Here is a 22,358-nt window from a genome sequence, read left to right on the forward strand (position 1 = left end):
TTGGAAAGCCTCTGCGCCTACGCTAAGTGCGTGCATGCACACAAAGCCACACCCACCAAACTGGTGGTTAAAATTTTTGAAATGCACCACTAGTCTGAATACTACACTATTCATAACTGTGCCCCTTAAAGTTGTTTGGTGAAAGTGATGAGAACACCCCAGTACAGAATTATAGTGAAGAACATTGACCGATAAAGAAAAGCACAGCAGTCTCCCCCTGCCTACTTTTTTTTTAATGGAGACTTTTGGATAATCATCATGATAAAACAACCTGTTTAGGCTACTACATAATGCAGGAATTAGTAGTGAGGCTTTTCAGAAGGAGAGGGGGGAGGGGGAGGGAGGGAGAGGGAGAGAGAGAGAGAGAGATTGATTGATTTGCTGAACAAACAACAAGGCAGGACTTTGACCACAACCCATGATGAACGGACCATAGGATTCCATCGCTTGGTCAGTCAATCTGTTAGACAATTTGGCTTTTAGCAGCTCATGTGATTTTTATTGTGCCAGCTGGTAATATAGCTGGATTGAAGCCCTGAGGTCTCAACCCCTGATCTTCCATTTCCAAATTCCAAGTAAACTCAATGCTTGCTAAACCTAGGAAAGGGAATCAAAATCTTTAATTGGCTCCAAGGTGGCTATACTATTTTTTTTTGAAGCTGAGACAGATACTTCATCTTTCATACCATATCTGCTATATTTCTCTCAGTGAACGTGGGCATGCTTTTTCATCCATATGAGATAATGGAAACAAACCTTGAAAACTACAGAAAACTTCCAAATTATAGGACCAGTTCAATAATGGATAAAAAGAAGTGATATGCTCCTTCTGTTGATATAGTCCAGCAAAGCTTGACAGTCATGTTTTGGAATATCTTTGCCTTATGCCTTGGGTTTTGTAAAGCTATGACAACTTTCACATTTCCATATCAATGGTATAATTACATTTTGTGATTTAAGGTTCTCTTGACATTTCTTAGGAGATATTTGAAGTTGAGGTTGAGATCCATCTGAAGGCCAGAATGAGCAGCTGGTAGGCAAAGTAATGCCTGTGGCGATTGTGCTACTTCTTGAGAAGATAGGCAAATGTCTTATCCAGAACAGCTGGGAAGTAAAGCTATGGCTTAGAGAATTGGATGGTCAAGAAACTGAAGCTTTGGGACAATGGACACACATGAAAATTTACTTGGATCAGAATCAGTGTTAATGCATTTTCAAAAATCTTCCACAGGTTGAAGTTGAACAATTACCCAAATAAATTCCACAATGTTCTTTTTACTGAGCAAATAAATATTGCCAACAATCCTGTCTTACCTATGGCCCAAATAATTAGATAAACATTTTTATTCAAACAGGAAAGTTAATGATTCACTGGAAACATATTTAAATTCCTGCATCTCTATGGTAGTGCAACACTTTGAGATATTTGTACAGGCATTATATTGTGCAGGAGCTATATTTGGTCGAATTGTATTGCATTTTCCATTTTAAATACTACAGAAAGTATTTACTTGAAAGAAAATGGATTGGATTCAACTTGTTTCTATATCACTCTTCTTTATTTTTCTGACTGTATTTCTTTTGAAAACGAACAGTTCCTGGAATAACAACTCCCAAAATCTTCCACCAAGACCAAGAATTTTACCCTTTCTTGGAAATCTCCTCATTATGGATATGAAAAGACCACACAGAACAATGCTAAAGGTAATGCACTGAGATGATGACTGAAAGCAACTAAACAAATAAGACAAAATTGGGTCAAGAGATTTTTGGAGATATTCTGCTTTTATGTTATTATTTAATAGTGATTGTAACTGTGCTATATTATGTGTAGAATTACAAGATCTTGGCAAGATCTTAGTTATTTCGTTTTGTGGACATAATCCTAACAATGGACAGATAAATTGAGAGAGGCTTTTGGTTATTTTTTTAGGAGGGGGTGGGTGTTTTTTTGGGGTCAATGTTAGGGAATTGCAAGAGGTGGTAGAATAAGATTGCTCCACTGTCTTACAATGTGTTAAAATTTACCTGGTTCCTACATTAGGAATACTATGATTTGGAAGCAGAGATCTCTGGAAGGGAATGGGTAAGAAACACATTAAAATATATTTATGACCATTAAGAAATGAATAAATGGACTTCCGGTTTGAAGGGCTTCGGCAACAGACAGAAACCCGTGATCGTGAATGGTTTCTGTCTGGGCTCGCCGCTGGAGCACCCTGAGCCGGCTGGTTTCGGGGCTAAGCCACCCCGTAGAGGTGGTGAAGAGGGGGGAGACTGCCAGCAGGGTCGAGGAGAGCTGCATCTCTCCTCCTCAGCTGGCCATTACTCCCTTTCCCGAAGGTGGTTGCAACGGTGGTCAGAAATGGCCACCTCAAAGAAGAACTCAACCGGAAAAGAATGTGCAGGAGGAAGATAAGAAGTGAAAGTTTTGGCTGACCGGGTTAAATTGTAAAAGCAACAACTAAGGTTCCCTGGAATTTAAACTTACAAAAAATAACATCGCTCCCCAAGAAGAGTCAGAAGCAGCGAAGGAAAGTGAAAAGGGAAAGGTTTGGCTTTTTTTTCCTTCTATCTCCTTCCCTATACTGACAACTAAGAGACTTAAATAAGAAATCGGAAAAATCCGCTTTGACATCAATAGGCAATTAAGCTGAAAATAAAACAAAATGCCAAAGGGATAATAAAGATTTCTGGACATTAAAAATTTTCTTTTTCATAAGCAGGAAGGAGAGAAAAGAATAAGGGCAGGATCTGAAAGAGGGAGGAGACTGCCTGGAATTAAAAAGAATCTACAGTAAAACTTCAACAAGACTTCTAAAAGATACGTTTTAACTGAAACTTTGCAACTAAATAGTAACCCCAGGAAGAGAAAGTGGAAAAAAAAGAGCAAAAAAGAAATAGCTTGCATGTATTTGGATTATTTGGTGATCTTTGGATTCTTGGTTATTATATTTGAACGACTAAAATCAATCGGGTGGTTGTTTAAAAATTTATACAATGGCACCACTTCTGGATGAATTGAAGATGGAACTTAAAAAGTACAAAGAAGATGCACAAGAAGGGAAGGGTTCTTTTGACTTCATTTTTCAATTCTTAGAAATGGAGATTTGGAACTATGAGAAACAACAAGAAAAGACTGCAAAACAAGAAGACTGGGACAAAGAAGAAGCCATCCTTAATGAACAAGCAATTTTATGTGGGGAAGAAAAAGGAAAGGGGGGAAAGAGAATGGAGAATTTAATACTTAAAAAAATAACCAAAGAAAAGAAAAATAATTCAAAAAATAAGTATAATACTGGAAAGCAACAGAAAAGGGGAATACAGAAGAGAGAAATAGAGGTAGAGAGACAAGGGGGTAAAAAGAGGAGAGAGAAGAAGAGAGGGAAGAAGGAAAGGAAAAGAAGTTACAAAGGACCGGAGCAAGATATAGAGAAACAGGACCTATTTAGAGATAATGGGTGAAAATCTAACTGAAAAAGGGATTCTGTAAAGGTACATAAGATTGTATTTTTATATTAGTAATAGAAATAACTTTAGAAAATTGGAAACAACGTATGATTAAAATGAGGGATAAAATAGTGTAATTTAGTGTAAATGTTTGTGAATAAAAGAAGTGAAATAAAATAAATGAGAAAATTTAATTAGGAAGGAACGGGAACATTTTAATTAGTTAATGTTTTATAAAATATAAGTGAAGGGGGGGGAATTAACTATGGAAAGTTTATAATTGTTCCCATAGAATATTTATGATATTTAATTGAAAAGTAATGTTAAAGATGTTAAGACTTTAATGAATATTAATATTAATGATAGAATTGAATTGGAATGGAATGTTGTTTTAATTATATACATTTATAATTTTTTTCTTTTTTTAAGAATACAGTGTGTATTTTAAGAATGTACCAAGCAGAATAACTTCCAGAATAACAACCATAACTTCTGAATGGAAGTTATGTATTATATTGAATGTTACAACTTTAGGGAAAAGATATAAAGGCGTCATACTCCAATCAGTAACTACAGGAGAAATTTTGTTTAATGAGAAAAGATAATAGATAATTGAAACAGGACAGACAAAAAATATAAATGCAATGATTTGAATTGAGATGAGATAATTAAAATAAAATTGAGAAAATTAAAAGAGGGGAGAAGCTAAGCAGAAAATGTAAAATAATAAGATATGGAATAGAATATAAAAATGAGCATGAACCTGAATTTGTGTCTGTACGAAGAAATGTAACCCGGGATTACACTACTTTCAAAAAAGATGTTTTATTTGTATTTTTTTTTCTCTTTGTGAAAACTCAAATAAAATTTACAAAAAAGAAAAAAGAAATGAATAAATACAGCAACAAATAGTCAACATTCTTCATTTGTTTCTACGTTGGTTATTAGCAAAAGACTTTTCTGTGGCAATTTGACTGGATGGTGGTTTCATCATGTCTGTTAAAAGTTCAGCAAACTCAGGAAGGTGCAAGGTATTGAGATGTTATGGAGATGGTGGAGCACAATACTGCTCTGCACTGCTGATTGATCCATTTGATGGTTATATAGTTAGCTATGTTTAAATATTTGAAATAAACACAGACTCTTATGGTTTTCTATTTTATCCTTGGATTGCTGATTCAGTGACGTATCTTAATCAAGAAGATGTTGATGGAAATGACAAAGAGCATTTTCTCCTTTGAGTCTACCCTTGAACTGATGTTGCCATTACAATTAAATAAGTAAGCCTTCATTAGTAAGGAACAGAACGGCTTTTTGTTCTCCCCATTATGGGTCATGTGGAAATTTTTCTTTCAGGCTAAAAGTTGGAATGTTAACCATGATGACTGCTGACGCATTTGGGTTTGTGGTGATATCTGTTTCTGAAAGAGCACCAAGAATAATGATTCTCTCAGACAATAAAGGATCACATTATTCCAGTCCCACTCTCTCCCACTAACTTAATAAGATAAGTTACTACCTTATCTACCTAAAAGGAAAGTCATTTCAAAAGCCAGATATGCTTATATTGAAAACAGAAATTACTAGAATTCTAACCAACACTGATATATTGTCTCATTTCAATTTCTCATGATTTGGGGTAGAAAACCATTAGATGAAAGCAAAGAGATACATAAATTAACTAATTTGTATTTTTATTGCCCCAATTACAATAAATAAGTAATAAATAAAATTTTTCAGATCAGCTATAGTAGTCTACAAAGGACTAAACTGAATTCACAGCTCTCTCAAATATATAGAGCTCTTTCAGTGTACAACAAACAATCTCTGGATGGAAAAAGTTTATGAACAAAACAAAACTTTTAGTATTAAACAGGCATTTCCAAATACATGTCATTGCTTGTCCTAGTTTCAGTTTGCAATCTTATACATGCTTAAGAGGAGACATTGTTCTGGGAAAAGAAGTAAACAGTTGGTTACTGATAAACTAAGGGATGCGGTGACTCAGTGGCTAAGACGCTGAGCTTGTCGATCAGAAAAGTCAGTGGTTCGGTGGTTCGAATCCCTAGCACCGCATAATGGAGTAAACTCCTGTTAGTTGTCCTAGCTTCTGCCAAGGTAGAAGTTTGAAAGTATGTAAAAATGCAAGTAGAAAAGTAGGGACCACTGTGATGGGAAGGTAACAGAGTTTCGTACACCCTCGGCATTTAGTCATGCCGGCCACATGACCACGGAAACGTCTTCAGACAGCGCTGGCTCTTTGGTTTTGTAACGGAGATGAGCACCGCCCCCTAGAGCCAAAAATGACCAGCACATATGTGTGAGGGTAACATTTACCTTACTGATACTGCTGTTTCAAAATATTGATTAATTGCATTTTGTAAGAAAGATACAACTTGAGAATTGAATATTTCTGCTACTAAATTAATTTTATGTAAACTTTTCAAGTTTTGTCATCTGGAAATTAAGAACTTAGAAGTATCTGGAAGATTTACATAAGGTCAGAAAGAATCTGGCAGCAACTGCAGGCTCCATTCTGGTCAAGTGCAAAGGGCTACTTGTATAAACAAATATTCCATCCAAAACATGTCAATAGTAAGTCCTGTCCTGCCTGGTCCCATGGAATTAAAGGCCAGTGATTACATGTCTCTTAGAACAACCCAGGTCATAATCTATAAGGATGCTTTTATTTATTATTCACATCTGGAGCCACTGATCACACCAACAGTCTAAAATATTGTGATACCAAGATAACTCGGTTTCATTTGAAAGTGTCCAAAGGTCACTGAATATTGACATTTGTTGGATATACCTCACAGATCAATATGAACAAATTCTGGGAGCTTGATCTGTAAATCCATCAGAACACATAGGTCTGTCTAAAGTTATTGCACAATAACTTTATATATTATATATTGCAATATTATATATTGCACAATGTATTAAATATTTAATTTTCTGAGTTTTGGAAGGAATAATGCAAAGTGGAATGAGCTGAAGCCCTCGCTTAAACTAAAATGCATTTTATAACTGAATAAGAAAACTTGATATAATTTCCAAATACTGTATTGACATATGAGCAGAATTGTTATCACAGGTTAGTTAGATATTGTTCCCCCTCCCATTAATTTCTACCATGTTTCCCCCCAAATAAGACCCTGTCTTATATTTATTTTCCACCAAAAAGGCACCAGGTCTTATTTTGGGGGGAAGTCGTCCACTGACTCACCTCACTTGCGCGCGTCACCCTCAGCCTCCTTTTTGCTGGCAGAGGTCTTCAGGAGCTCATTTTTCTGCAGCTGGCAAAGGCTTTCCCGAAGGCCTCTGCAGCCAATAACAGAGCTCTGGATCAATCAGGAGCTTTGTTATCAGCTATAGAGGCCTTCAGGAAAGCCTTGCCAGCTTGGCCAGCTGCAGAGGAAATGGGCCGGAAAGGCAGGTGTCAAGGTGTGCAAGGCCTGGCTACAACAATCCAAAGGTAAGTAGTAGGGCAGCTCCACCCCCACATCCCCACCCTAGCTTAATTTTTACCCGTGCACTCTGGAGTGGGCAGGATCTTAATGAGGGCTTATTTTGGGGGTAGGGCTTAATTTGGGTGCATGTGTAAAAATAAGGCTAGGACTTACTTTTAGGGTAGGTCATATTTTTGGGGAAACAGGGTACTTCTCTGTTATTTGAAACCACAATGGCAGACATTCTTTGTCAGATAAGATGCTACTAAGGGCTGAAAAGCAGAGCTGGCTTCCACCAGTAATTTGTAAATCCATGCACATAGCATGATAAAATATTTATGAGAAGTGTGTTTTAAACCACACAGTTTTGTGCAATAGAAAGCTCTAATAATTTATCCAGATGGAAGTTATTTATATGAATTTGTCCTGTAATAAATGTCAAATTTTCATAAATATGAACTTATTTTATTATTTGTCTCCTAAAGTCTGGCACATCAGGAACAATGCATCTAATTCCGGCTGCATTACTCCAATTTTTCATTTGTGTTACCACTTCTATTAGTGGGCTTCCTGAATCCCCACTTGCTACTGTGCTTCTTGCTATTTTCTCCAATTTCTCCCCTTGTGCTCATGTTCTCCACCATTATCCCCAATTTCCCTCTGCAAACTGTACTGTGCTCCCTGCCCCAACTCTGTAGTTGTATATTTCTGCATGAGTTTATTGGATTGGTCCATTAAGGGACCCATTTCCCATTCAACTTTCAAGAAGATATCCCTGAAGCAATTCTGCCATCGCTGACTTGTTACTTTGTTCCAGGCCCACGCGACAGGCCGGCTGGAGTACTTGCCGCATCAACATGGAGGAAACGTCCACTACTGAACACACGCCCAATGCTACCGCGTCGGGAACCGACGGGCGCAGGAGACCATTGGCCTGCGCCAAAAATCAATGAAATGGTCCACGCGAAAGCACGGCGCACTTGCACCGTGTGAGAAAGCTATGACGGCCACGTCCGGGTCTGACGCGCACGGAGACTACCCGATCTGTGTGAAAATCGTGCAAGCGGGGAACAGAGGATTGCCAGACGCTCAAGGTGGCCACCTGGAACGTGGATTCGCTGACTGGACGCCGACCGAGATCGTCAGGGCCATGGTGGGACAGGAAGCTGGACATCTGCTGCCTCCAGGAAACTCGCTGGAAGGGCAACAAGGCTAAACGACTATAGACGGCTATAAGATCATATACACCAGCTGTAAGGAAAACCGCGGCGGTGTAGCTGTGGTTGTCAGTCCCAGCTGGCAAAGCTCCGTTGCAGAAGTTAAGCGCCTCACAGAACGACTGATGATAATCGTCGTAGCGACCGAGAGGCAGCGCCACACATCTTGTCTCGCCACGCCTCAGACTGGATGTCACGAGGAGGAGAAGGATACCTTCTGGGAACTGCTCGACATCCAACTCAGGCAGATCCCATATGAAAGACTGACATCATCATCTCTGGCGACCTGAATGGTCATGTAGGGCGGGACAAAAACGGACACCAGTGCCACGGTGGGCACGGCACAGGTGATATGAATGAGAATGGCCAGAGGATCCTGGACTTTGCCGACTCCCATGATATGACCATCACGAACACCTGCTTCATTAGGCGAGAACCCCAACTCCCTCACCTACCATAGCAGAAATGGGAACCACCACACACAGATCGACTACATCATCGCACGACGAAGAGCCGCTAAAAACGTGCTCAACGCCAAGGTGTACCCGTACGAAATCGAGCAGTCAGCACAGGCCGCTGATGGCGAAGATCAGGATCAGCAAGCCCAAGACCAAGATTGACAAAAAGAATGCAGACCAGCCATGAATCAAGTGGTGGAACCAGAAGAAGATGGCGGGACCCCTCATCAAACCGGAGCAGTTCCTGCAGATGGTCGACGGGCCACAGGAAGCGTGGTCCATGCTGAAGAGCACTGTTCACACTGCCGGCTGCCAACAGCTTGGTTGTACCAAGCCAGGACGGAGACGCATCGAACGAGATACATGGCTCTGGACACCGGAAGTACAAGATGCCGTGTACCTGAAGAAACGGCTCTACAAGGCCTTTCTTTCAGGACAAGACCAGCGAGAAGCTCTGCGTAGTACAAGGCGGCCAAAAAGGCAGCCAAGAAAGCAGTAGCGACAGCCAGAAGCTCCCACTCACGACGACATCTACGAGAAGCTGAACACGCGAGAAGGCGAGAATGAGATCTACCGCCTAGCCAAAAGCAGACACAGGAAGACCCTGGACATTGACCAGTTTCATGGGATCAACGACGAAAGGGGAAATTTGATCGTCAACCCCAGAGACGCTGCCGAGAGGTGGCGGCAATACTTTCCAGAAGATCTCCACCGAGGAGTTCCCACACCCACGAACCCCGCGAGGTGACCCCGTCGAAGGCCCAGTCTCAGGCATTCACGCCAGCGAGGTCACCGACGCCATCAAGGTCATGAAAAACGGTAAGGCAACAGGACCAGACGACATCCCTGCCGACTTCTGGAAAAGGCACTACCGGGCTCGGCATTGTGGCTGTGCGAGCTGTTCAACAACATCGCCCCACGGGAATAGTGCCACACGACTGGTACCGCAGCACCACTGTTCCGATCTGAAGGGAAAGGGCAGCCCAGTGGACTGCTCCAACCACAGACCGGTCAGGTTACTGTCACACACTATGAAGATCTTCGAACGCGTCCTCGATAAGCGCATTCGGGACATCGTCCGACATCAGCGCCAACCAGGCCGGATTCATCAAGAACTGCGGCACCACCGATGCCATCTTCGTGTGCGGATGCTGATGGAGCTCACAGAGAGAAGAAAATCCCGCTCTACACCGCCTTCTTGGACTTGGAAAAGGCCTCGACCGAGTCCCGCACGATCTCATCTGGTACGCACTGCGAGATCACGGCGTGCCCGAGCTACTGTGATACATGGGTCCAACTCCTATACAGATGTCACAAAAGCCGTGTAAAAGCGGCAGCTGGGATATCAGAGGAGTTCAATATCACCGTCGGCGTACACCAGGGCTCTGCTCTCTCACCACTGCTGTTCATTCTGGTGATGGACACAATTACACACGACCTGCACACGCCCGCCCCATGGACGCTGCTTCTACGCCAATGATGTGTTCCTGGCCAACCCACGCAAGGCTGAACTCGAGCACCTAGTCCAACAGTGACACGACTTGCCTCGAGCAGTTCGGGCTCCGTTGAACCTAAAGAAGTCCGAATACCTGACCACTGACAACGAAACGACAGGCTCCATCCACGTGAACGGGCAGGAGCTACCGCCGCCTCCACCTTCAAGTACCTGGGAACTACTCTTGGGGAAGAAGGCCTACTACAAACTGAGGTGGCAGCCAGGATCAACGCAGCGTGGGGCAATGGAAGTCCGTCACGGGCGTCCCTGTGACAAGAAGATGCCGATGGCGCGCCTGAAGGCGAAAAATCTATAACTCTGTGGTGCGCCTGGGTGGGCTATATACGGCGCAGAGTGCTGGCCGACGACCAAAGAAGTCGAAAGCAGACTCCAGACAATGGAGATGCGAATGCTCCGATGGTCGGTAGGCCTCACCCTACTCGATCGCGTCCAGGAATGAAGAAGCGCGCAGACGGTTCAATGTCGTGCCCATCCCCACGGTCATGAGGCAGTCCCGGCCACGATGGTTCGGCCATGTGAGTCGCGCCAAGGAAGAATCCATCATCAAATCTGGCGATGAAGGTGATTGTCGGAGGAGCGAGACCGCTGGTAGACCTAAGCAACGCTGGATGGACACGATCAAGGCCGATCTGAGAGATCGCAAGGCAGACCCGACATACGTGGCAGACAGAGAGGCGTGGAAGCAGTACTCAAGGACATTAGCGGACCTCGCCAGAGCGCGAGACAAACACTGAAGAAAAAGAAGAAGAAGAAGAAGTTTATTGGATTGGTCCATTTTTGCCATTTCCCATTCAACTTTCAAGAAGATATCCCGAACAAGCAATTCTGCCATCTTTACTTTGTTCCAGCAGATCTTTGGTTTCTGGTCCCCGAACAGCAAGTGTGGCACATAAGATTGCTTTCAACAATAAAAAAGATCATATTTTATTCTTATCTTTGTGAAACATGATTTACATCTGATGTCTGTTACTGTACATAAAGGGTTTTTCATGGTGATCTTCTACTTTTTTCCTCCTTATGTTCAATTCTAGTTGTCAAAAGTATATGGCTCAATCTTCAGGATTCAACTGGGATTCCAGAAAATTGTGGTATTGGCTGGATACAAAACAGTGAAGGAAGCTCTTGTGAATCATGCTGATGCATTTGCAGAGAGACCAAATATCCAGCTTTCTGATGAAATACATGAGGGCTTTGGTAAGCTTTTCTCATTCTATGTATCAGTAACTATCCGTGAGGGAAAAATTAACTATTGTGAGGGGAAAAGTTAGTATTGACATGATATAGGAGATTTGTAGGAGAAAACATAGGAAACAAGATAGAAACTAAGAACCTGGCTGCCCTAAGATAGGACTGAAAAGGAGAGAAAGAGAACTGAAGTCAATTCTGCAAAGTTTTTGACCTATACTTTTCCTGATTTCTTTTAACCATCCTTGGACAATTTAGTCTTCACACTGGATGGTTGGAGAAATAAAGTTTGTAAATAAGGGAATGTTTGTAATTTTCTGAGTTACAGAAAAGCTTCACATGAAACTACATATGCATTTCCCACACTAACTTTCTGACTCTGTACAATGCAAAAACAACTGCCATAAACATTCTATTCATTATAAGGGCAGAAATGTTCAGTAATGCAAATATGTTTTTTAGTTTTGCACTTTCTCTTTAGGTATCCTCTTTTCTCATGGGGAGAATTGGAAAGTGATGCGCCGCTTTACCATATCTGCATTACGGGACTATGGAATGGGCAAGAGGACTATAGAGGATAAAATAACTGAAGAGTGCAAGGTCCTGATAAAAACATTTGAATCTTATGAAGGTGAGTTGATTTTTCCTTCTGATGATTCACTTGGAGCTAGACATTCAGAGATTTATTGCAGAAAAGTTAACGGTCTACCTCTAGAGCTACCAACAAAGTTCCTCAAACACTCAAATCCTATTTAATATTCCTTTGTCCAACATATCCATTTTCTACAGGACCAGCTATCAGTTTCCTGGAGAAATGTACTGTGCCTAAGGTGGAAGACTTTCACCATTGCCATTGAAGAGTCTTTTAAAGCTGATGTTCTTTCATAGCTGTAAATTAATTTTAATGACTTTGTTTAATTTTAATATTTGCTATATAGGACAACCATTTGAAAATACAGCAATTATGAATTCCGCTGTGGGCAACATCATAGTGTCCATTGTACTTGGCAAGCGATATCAGTATGAAGACCCCACATTTCAAAGACTAATAAAGTTAGTCAATGAAAATGTCCAGCTTTCAGGAAGCCCTCCTGTCTTGGTAAATTATTTTTTCAATTTTAAAAAGAGTTCATTGTGTGTTAACTGTGTTATCTTTACTGTAGTGTGGGATTGATAATAAATATTCCATGGTTTTCAAGATCCACTATGACAGAAAAAGCCCTGGTGTCTTATATGCTGTATGCAACCATTTCCCACTATGAAATATGAATACTTTTAATAACAATGTCTACATTGCCCACATGAAAATTATTCAGGTTTCTTCCATGACTCTTTTTATTCTTTTTGTATTTTTCAGTTCTATAATATGTTCCCCCTGTTTGGCTTTCTTTTTGGTGCTCGTAAGATACTTCTGAATAACAAAAAGGAATTGTTTGGTTTCATAAAGACCACTTTCATAGAACACCTCAAAGCTCTGGATGAAAATGACCAGAGGAGCTTTATTGATTCATTTCTTGTCCGACAGGCAGAGGTAAGGAAGTGTTTCATGCCAGAAATTCGGACTGAGGGGCCCTTGGTGCTCTCTGGGCTTGGTTGTTTTCTTATAGATGTTTCGTCACCCAAACTCAGTAACTAGATAACTAGTAGTGATGATGTTACCTAGTTTGGATAATGAACTTCTGCAAGGAAAACAACGAAACCAGTAGTAGGATTCAAACTTTTTTAGTACCGGTTCTGTGGGCGTGGCTTGGTGGGCCTGGCAGGGGAAGGATACTGTAAAATCTCCAGTCAGAGGTGGGATTTGCTGGTTCTCCAAACTACTCAAAATTTCCGCTACCGGTTCTCCAGAACTGGTCAGAACCTGCTGAATACCACCTCTGAACCAAGCTCAAAGAGCACCAAGGACCCCTCATTACAATCTTGAGCTGATAAAGGTATTCTTCTTTATTGTTAATTCCAAATGAGCTTTTCATATCATATTCATACCTTTAAAGCAGAAAATAAAAACTCGTTTTTAACTGATAATTGAAAGTTTTAAACTAAAAACCTAGGGAGTTTCCTTAAAAATGTCCCAAAGAGTACATTTTGAGGGTTATACTAAAGTGCTACATGTAGTATGAATTATCAGCTGCAAAACATTTGTTTAAAGTATTAATTTCCTCAATTTAAATGAAGTTCATTTAAACAAATCTATTGCTGCTCCTGCTCCTCCTCATAATAATAATATTACAACTACTACTATAACTACTACTACTAATAATAATATATTTAAATTTGGCACAATCATCTGAGTTGTGCTGTCTGTGGTTATACCTTGATTGGGATACAATGAAAGTGAGATCTGTTTTAAAAAATAATTACCTCCCAAATCATGTCTTTTTTTCCAAGACAACTCGTGGAAAGCAACAAGTAGTTGTAAAGGGCTTAGTTAATGAAAGCCCTGTTTAGACATAGATACAATGCCAGGCAATTATGAAATAATGATTTTTGGTCATGTAGGAACTCGACTGGGGAGGGTGTCTTTTGAAAACATTGCTGAACATTTGGCTTGGTGTTTGTTTGTTTTTAATGTTTGGAGAAGCTTCAGTATGATGGAGATATTTTTTTCCTCCAATGCTTAATATTTTCCCTCTCTGGGAGTATTTCATTTATTTATTTACTGAGCTTCTGAGGCTTCAAAACATAGGGGAAGGAAGGAAGGAGGTATCTTCCTTGGCATCTCTGATGAAACATGCTTCCTTTAGCCATTACTCAGGTGTCAGTATCCATCCTAGAACCTTGACATTTTAATATTTCCAATTCTTATAAATTAGATAGATGCTGGTTGCTTGTCCTCTTTGCTTATTTATTTTGTGATAACTGGACTGAAAGCAAAAACTCACTGGTTTATCTTTGTAAGCTAGTCTTGGGATTTTCAGGAAAAAGAAGGAAGAAAATAAAGATTCCTGCCTTGGGGTTTGTACTAGAAGACCTTCAAGGTCCTTTCCAACCCTAAAAAATGATAAAACAGCATATTGATTTAAAGCCAGAAATATTTCTGTTGGGGATTCTACCCAAAAAATATAGTAAGGAAAATGCATATTTAGTTATTCATATATTAACTGCTGCTAGAATTATATTTGCACAAAGCTGGAAGAGTGAAGAGAGACTTACAGATGGGAATGTGATTAGAAAAATATTAGAATGTGCAGAAATGAACAGACTAACGCTTGCAACTAAGGAGAAAGATCAAACTGAATGTTATATGACATGGGCTTTATTTTATCAATGATTAAACAACAAAAATGGAAGTTAGAAACAGGGAAACAAGGAAGCAAAATAAAGGAGATATGTTAAAAGAAATAAGCAAATGTTATTAGTATGTTTAATATTACTATTTTAATATTGTAGAATTAATATGTTGAATATTACTATTTTAAAATCATAGAATTAATATCAATGTAATGAATGATGTTTCACGTTTTGATTACTGTTCAACAAAGATATTTGTACCCAGACAGCACACTGTTCAACTGAAGATGGAATTATTATATTAAAAATAAAAAAAATAATTAAAAAGGTTCTTTCCAACCCTATGATTTTATGAAAATAGGAATTTCTAGAGGACTTTTTATAGAATTTCATGCTCATTATTTCCATTTCTATGAATGTCTTAATCACAAATCATAGGGAGCCCAGTACTTTAGGGTGTTTAAAACTACCATTCCCACAATCCTTTTTATTGGTTTAGAAAGCTGGGGACTGAAATCCCAAATTCTGGGAGATGCTCCTATTGTTCAGTGTTCTCCAGCTCTCTGCTATTTAGTTGATGTGAGTATATTGAATATGCTTTGATTGACTATTTATCTATTGCAGGAGAAGAAAAACAAAGCAGAAGGGTATTTTCATAATGAAAACCTAACTGCTGTTGTGAATAACCTATTTGCTGCTGGGATGGACACGACTTCAACTACATTACGCTGGGCCATACTACTAATGATGAAATATCCTGACATTCAGAGTAAGCATTTTTCATTTGGTTGGATTTCAATATTCAAATATTTTGTTAAATTAAAGTATAAGGCAATGAAACATTTTACAATTTTACAAAAGTAAAATATCATGGCTAACAATTGTTGTCAAAAAAGGAGTAATGTGTTAAATGGTTCGGAATTTCTTTGCACAGTTCCTTTATTGTCTATAAAAAATCCTTGGTTACTTGCAACATTCATTTAGCTAGGCCAGTGAGAGAGAACCTATGACATGCATGTCAAAGGTGATTATGCCATGATGTTTTGATATATCAATGTTTACCAACACCTAAGAACTATCCTTGAAAGCATGCCCCATTCTTACAAAAGGTTTAGAGGCTGTGGAGACATGTGAGAATAAGGACCTGCTCTTTCATGGCCTACAGAGCCTCTGAAATCATGTGAGAACAGATTTGGAGAGTTTGCAGAAGAGCTACTTCAAGAATAAAGGACTCATGGAACTCAAGCTGCCTTGGGTAGGGCACAGGAGTTAGTCAACAGAAAACAAAAACAAAAGCCATCATATGAAGGTAAATGCTGCACACAAGGACAATTGTGCCCTTCCCAAATCCCCATGCACCTTAGCATGAGGTGGCCTGTTTGAGTATCAACATCATTGTATTACCGTAAGATACTCATACCAGCAAAAATAATTTTTGTCCAACACTTGAAGAAAGAAACAATTCTAACAATATCTGACTGGGAATTTAAATTTGGAGAATATGCAGCAATGGCAAAATCAACATCATATATACACCACAGAATTTTAACCAAATTCAAGCAAAAACATTTCCCTTATATAGAATATACTGTATTATTGCAGCATGGCCGGTTTTTTTTTAAAAAAATCTTGGATGATGGCATCACATTTTTAGAACTTTTCAGGATACTTATTGTTAAGTTTGGAGAATAAGGAGACCAGACATCTGACCAGTGACTTCAACTCTTTAATAATAACAGGAATCAGAATGGAACAGAGCAAAGCTATGGGCAGCAGTAACCCTTTTATAGGGTTAGCTGCTACCTTATCAACCAATGAACTTGCAACAGGTTCAAACTACTGACCAATAATAAGTGTTCCCAAAGTGGCCAATCAGGGTCAGGGTCTAGTTCTGGCCCAATCCCAAGTTGTTGTACAAGGACCAATCAAGTCTGCAGGTTTTCAACCCCTGATTTGCATTTAGAATATTAACTTTTATTGATTCACAACACTTATCTTTCACAGTTAAATGTACCCACGGTTTAATGCAAAATTAAAACATTAACAAACATCTTATAATTGCTTCATTTTCCTAGACAAGGTCTCTGAAGAAATTTCAAGAATCATTGGGTCTGCTCAGCCAAGGACTGAACATCGAGCAAAGATGCCTTATACTGATGCAGTTATCCATGAAGTCCAAAGGTTTGCTGATATTGTTCCAGCAAATGTAGCACGAGCAACTACAGTGGATATAACTTTCAAAGGCTTTTTCATTCCAAAGGTGATTAGTCTCATATAAGTGCGTTGTTCATTCAGTGTTAGCCAGTGTATACCCTCTTAATTATTATGTCCAACCAGATCATCCTCTTGATAAGTTTGAGATCTATGTTATAAAAATTACCAGTGTTCAACATTTCTATACGTCTGAAATTTAAATCACAATCCTTTTTAACTTTGAAATAGGAAGATAAAAGCTGATACAAACTAGTACATGAGAAGAAAGTAAAAAGAAAAGAAGGAAATCATACAAGAAGCAAAAAGTGCAAGAAGAGGAAAAAAAGTTAAAGAAGTAGCTTCTAATATTCTTCATAGCAGTTATAAGTACAAATATATTTTCACCTCTCTCTCTCTCTAAGGTTGCATCATATTCTTCTTCTTTCTATATTTTACCCTGCCTAATTATTGAAACTCACAAGTTTATTTTTTTTATTTTTATACTAAAAGTCCATAAGAGGCTTTCAATCCAGAATAAATGTAGATAATGTAATGTCTTTCATCAAAAAGGTTAATTTACAATTTCAGCAAAATTTACCAAACTCACCAAATATTCCTCCATAATGGCTAGTGCCTAATTTTTCATCTCTGTTCTGCTGCAATCATACAGTATATTGAAATAATCTTCCATGTGTTTTTTTTCCTAACTGTCTATCCATCAATCCTAAAAGGAAGTTCGGACTTCAAATTTAATCTTAACTTTTACAATCCTTTGTATCAAAGTATGTATTTGGATCCAACATTTTTAGCCTTTTTACATGTCCACCAAACATGATAGAATGTTCAACAAAAGTTTAAATTTATATTTAAGCAATTACATGTTCCTCATCAGTACACAGTTTTTGCTCCATATCATAAGCCTTTATCCATTTTATTTTTTTCTGATAACTGTAAGTAGGGCAACTACATCTTTCTGCTATTAATTGTTCTCTTGATTTGATTTTAACATCCCCTTGATAATTTTCCAATAGGTCTATAATTTTCTCATACATCACTCTTATTATTTATTATATATATTTATGTATTTATTTGCTGTATATCTTTATGTTCTGTAATTTGCTAAGAGTTTCCCTATCTGGGAGATAGGCAGCATGTAAATTTAATAAATAAACCAATTTCAGCAGTGCTGGTTCCCCCTAGTGGTCCCAAGCTAACCAGCAAAACCAACTTCTAATATCTTTCCAGAAGGTGGGAGCTGTTTTCACATCTGGTGATAAGAGTTTTCCACAGGGTTGTTGCCACAGCAGAAAAGGCTTTTCTCCTTGACCCCAGCGGCTGGAATTTCTTAGCAGACAGGCTTCTTCCACTAGTGTGAGTGCAGTAGTCCCATTGGGTTGAGACAACTTATCAGATACTCTGGACCCATGCCAGATAGGGCTCTAAAGATAATAACTAGGAGCCTGAATTGGGCCCACAAGCAAACTGGTAACTAATGCAGGTCCTGCAACAGTAGTGTTATATGTGGCCATTTTAGGGGCCCCCAGAGCTGTGAATGTTGTTCCATTCTGCACCAGCTGTACTGCAGCTTCTGAACATTTTTCAAGAGTTGCCCTATTTAGAGTGCATTGCAGTAATCCAAACAAGAGATGAGTAGGCCATGAGTGATCATGTGCAGGGCCTCACAATCCAGGAAAGGGGGCAGCTGGTGCGCAACACAAAGTTGTACAAAGGCCTTCCTAGCCATGATTTCCCCTCACTCTTTGAGCAGGAGTCATAAGTCCAGGTCAACTTCTTGATTTTGTACAGATCTACTTGAGGTAATGCAACCCTCATCCAGAACTAAGGGTGATAAAGAACCAGATCTTGAGGTTATCTGCTTCTATAGCCATTCAGTTTTGCCAGAGTTCATCTGAAGCCTGCAGGCACTGAGACAGGGCAGCCATAGCATCACTTGGATCATCCACAATGGAGATTTTCTTAATTTTCTTTTTTCTTTTTGTTCAGATTTTTTTCAATCCCATCAAATCTTTCCTCCATTCCTTTTTTTAACTGTTGCAGTCATTTTTTAACCAAATTCTTCAGACAGTTTCTGTTTGAAAATAAATATGTTGAAATGCCCTTATCAGCAATTTGTTCTAGGATCCTTCTCCCAGTTTGGAAGTTTTTCTTGTGCTTGCTATAGTGAGAAAGTGGAAGTTTAACAGTTACTAGTCTAATAGATAATAAAGGCTGAGCACCAAAGAATTGAGGCCTGTGACCTTTGGTGCTGGAGAAGACTCCTGTAAGCCCCTTGGTGTTCTGACCCAAACCTTGCTCCAAGGAAACAAACACCAAACAGAGGTAAAAGCAAAACCTTTTAATGCTTCTCTGCGAATTCTGTTCGTTCACAGTTAAAAGGCTATGAAAACTAATTGTCTCTGATAAGAACGAGACTTGTCAAGGTTGTGCAAGGCTGCCAAGAACATTAGATTAAGTTGCTAAGAACTATTCAAAAGTAAAAGTCTCCAAACACAAACCAGGATAGTCCAAACGTCCACAAGGCTTGGAGGTGCAAGATCATCTTTGCTTCCCGCAAAGAATCCCAGTCTCTCAGGCTGGCTTTCATCTCTTAAGGGAGGGGACATTACCTTGCAGCCCGTGCTGCTGCAACTGCTTTTTCCTTTGAGCAGCCTTGCGCGCACGTGCACTGAGCACAGGCTCCTCGGGGTCCTCTGCATCAATGCTTCCAGCCTCCACATTCTCTGAAGGTAGCATTCCACTCCCTGATGGTCCTGGCCTCATCCTTGCGTCACACACAGGCCCCTCATCCAAGTCCTCGCTCTCCAAGGCCTCAGCCGTCCGCACCTACTTCCGGCAAACCACAGCACTTGGACTGCAAGGCAGTCAGTCCTAGAGGAGATCAATCCTGACTGCTCTTTAGAAGGCCAGATCCTGAAGTTGAAACTCAAATACTTTGGCCACCTAATGAGAAGGAAGGACTCACTAGAGAAGAGCCTAATGCTGAGATTGAGGGCAAAAGAAGAAGGGGACGATAGAGAATGAGGTGGTTGGATGGAGTCACTGAAGCAGTAAGCGTGAGCTTAAATGGACTCCAGAAGATGGTAGAGGACAGGAAGGCCTGGAGGAATGTTGTTCATGGGGTCACAATGGGTAGGACACGACTTTGAAACTAACAACATTACTATGATGAGAATAAAGTAGGCTTTATTTTTCTGTTTTGTTTTTCTCTAATATAAACTTTTTAGTCTCAGCTAGCTTTACATAATCACAGCCAAGCAGCCTAGCTCATAATATTCTTATCTTCTTGTTTTGTAAAACCCACCATTATTGTCCTCATATACAGTAGAGTCAGCCTCCCCATGTTAGTCTAATTAAGTTTATTTAATTTCAAAGATACTTTCATCAAAGGAAAAAAAATCTATTTTTTCAAATCACTATCCTTTACTCTTTGAGACCTAATATCACAATCTTGTCAAGTGTTTTGCCTTTAAATTAAAAGCCATTAAGAGAGGGGTTTTTTTTGTCTTCTTAATTTCAGAAAGAAGACCCCCATTGAGATTCTTTAAGTCTTAGTGCTCTTCAGAATATCTTTCTTAAGTTCTAAAGCAACTAAAACGCAAAGTGATTAGGAAGATGATACTTTGGCCAGTCAAATGTTCATAAAAAGGCTGCAAAGTCATTTAGGGCACTATTGTAAATACCAATAAAGGAGAATATTTGTAGCTCAGGGTTGACATGAGGGGTCCTTGGTGCTCTCTGAGCTAGCTTTTTTTTTTTGCAGACCTTTCATTACCCTAACAAGGTAATATCATTAGTGCTAGTAAGGAGTGCTGTTTGCAGTCAGTTGACTGCAAACTGACAGCAAACAACACTCCTTACTAGCACTGATAATGTTACCTAGTTAGGGTAATGAAATGTCTGCAAGAAAGAAAAAAAAGCAAGCTCAGAGAGCAGCAAGGACCCCTCACTATTATAAGTCCTTGATTCCTAAGCTACTCAACCCAAGAAATTAAATTACTGTAGTTTTTTTTAGAGAGGAGCAGCTCTTCTAGAGCACACATTGATAATCCCCCAATTTCTCCTTCTTCCAAAGAAATTTTCTATCAGCCAAACCCGACTCTTAGCTGGCAGGTCCACTGTTGTGCTGTCTCTGCAAGGCTATTAATAGAGACATCTAACTGGTCATAACAATTCACCTGGAAGGTGTTCCATTCCCATCACATTGGGAAATTCATGTATTTGGAATGGCTTTTTAAATTTTCATAGTAATGAGTAAACCAATGAGGAGTGCTAATTGTTTAATAATTCATTAATACCTGCAGGGCACGCACATCGTTCCCTTGCTGACTTCTGTGCTCCATGATGAATCCGAGTGGGAGAAACCTTATGAATTCTACCCTGAGCATTTTCTTGACTCGGAAGGAAAATTTGTGAAGAGGGATGCATTCATGCCATTTTCTGCAGGTAACATCTTCTATCATACTTGTATGGAGCGAATGAAGAGTCTCAACAACAGATTCTTCCTTTCAACATTATTTGTAAAGAAATCATCAGAATAATCCACTCAACATTCTAAAAATGGCAAAAACTATAATAGGATGCTCAAGTTATTTTCAGGGATTCAGTGTAGAAGAAATGTACTGGGGGTTCATTTTTTTAAAAAAACTACATTATTCCTTATACGTTTAATCTCTATTGTAAAATTTTGGATTAGTTCATTTTCATGCATGTAATTTGTCATCTCTGAGCCACCATTTTATGGCAGGAACTGCAAAATGTTACTGAAGAACCAATGAAACCCGTTTCCCCATCTTTGTTCATTGTTACAGGTCGGAGAATCTGCTTAGGTGAGACCCTTGCCAAAATGGAGCTCTTTCTGTTCTTTACCAGCCTGCTACAGAGATTCACTTTCCAGACACCCCCTGGAATATCAAAAGAAAACCTGGACTTGACACCAGCAATTGGGTTTACAGCTCCTCCTATGCCATATAAGTTGTGTGCTCTGCCTCGTTCATAACATGAATCATCATTTAGATTCTAGATTCCTGCACTTCCATATGTGTATTTGTGATGTTTTTCAATCTTCTCTACTCACCAGTCTCTTGGTGGAAATATGCTATGATTATTCATACATTTTAAAGCTTACATGCCGCTTTGCAAAGCACAATAAAATTTGAGATAAAAGCTAGTTTAAAATGGATTTCAATTCTTGTGACATTCTCACAAGATAATGTAATAAGCAACAGCTAATAATAATAGTAGTAGAATGATAGAAGAATAGTAGTAGAAACATCAGAAGCTTTGTGCAAAGATCGGTGGCACAATGGAAAACATAGTTGCCGGTCAACAGTGATAGATTGGGAGATGTTAATATCAAAATAAGTTTTTCAAGGAGATTCTCCATCACCTCTACAGTTTGTTATTGCACTGATTCCTCTGTCAATACCACTGAATAACTCAGGCCCTGGCTATCAAACATAAAAACCATCTGCTAGAATATCCCACCTCCTTTACAGGGATGATCTGAAACTGTATGGAAAAACACCATCTGAAATAGAATTGCTGCTCAACATTGTCCATATATACAGCCAATATATTGTAATGAAGTTTGGACTGAACAGATGCACCACCCTTACCATCAAACCAGGGGGAAATA

General features: G+C 39.4%; 1 protein-coding gene across 1 annotated transcript; it reads left to right on the top strand.

Moving 5' to 3' along the window:
- The first annotated feature begins 505 nt into the window (after window positions 1-505).
- LOC113421894 (cytochrome P450 2K4-like) lies at window positions 506-21,890 on the top strand. Its single transcript, XM_026682529.2, has 9 exons — window positions 506-1,704; window positions 11,125-11,287; window positions 11,760-11,909; window positions 12,217-12,377; window positions 12,636-12,809; window positions 15,134-15,278; window positions 16,585-16,769; window positions 21,025-21,166; window positions 21,532-21,890. Exons 1-9 carry the CDS (start codon window positions 1,522-1,524, stop codon window positions 21,717-21,719), a joined length of 1,491 nt encoding a protein of 496 aa, XP_026538314.1. The 5' UTR covers window positions 506-1,521; the 3' UTR covers window positions 21,720-21,890.
- Window positions 21,891-22,358: the final 468 nt, after the last annotated feature.

Source organism: Notechis scutatus, chromosome 1 (assembly GCF_049901735.1).
Source record: "Notechis scutatus isolate UNSWTSFEM ecotype Mainland chromosome 1, rNotScu1.2, whole genome shotgun sequence".
Classification (NCBI taxonomy): domain Eukaryota; kingdom Metazoa; phylum Chordata; class Lepidosauria; order Squamata; family Elapidae; genus Notechis; species Notechis scutatus.

Coding starts and splice junctions, on each gene's coding strand:
- LOC113421894 (XM_026682529.2), top strand. CDS start 1,522: ATGGATTGGATTCAACTTGTTTCTATATCACTCTTCTTTATTTTTCTG. Junction 11,288..11,759: donor TGAAATACATGAGGGCTTTG/GTAAGCTTTTCT, acceptor CTTTCTCTTTAG/GTATCCTCTTTTCTCATGGG. Junction 11,910..12,216: donor AACATTTGAATCTTATGAAG/GTGAGTTGATTT, acceptor TTTGCTATATAG/GACAACCATTTGAAAATACA.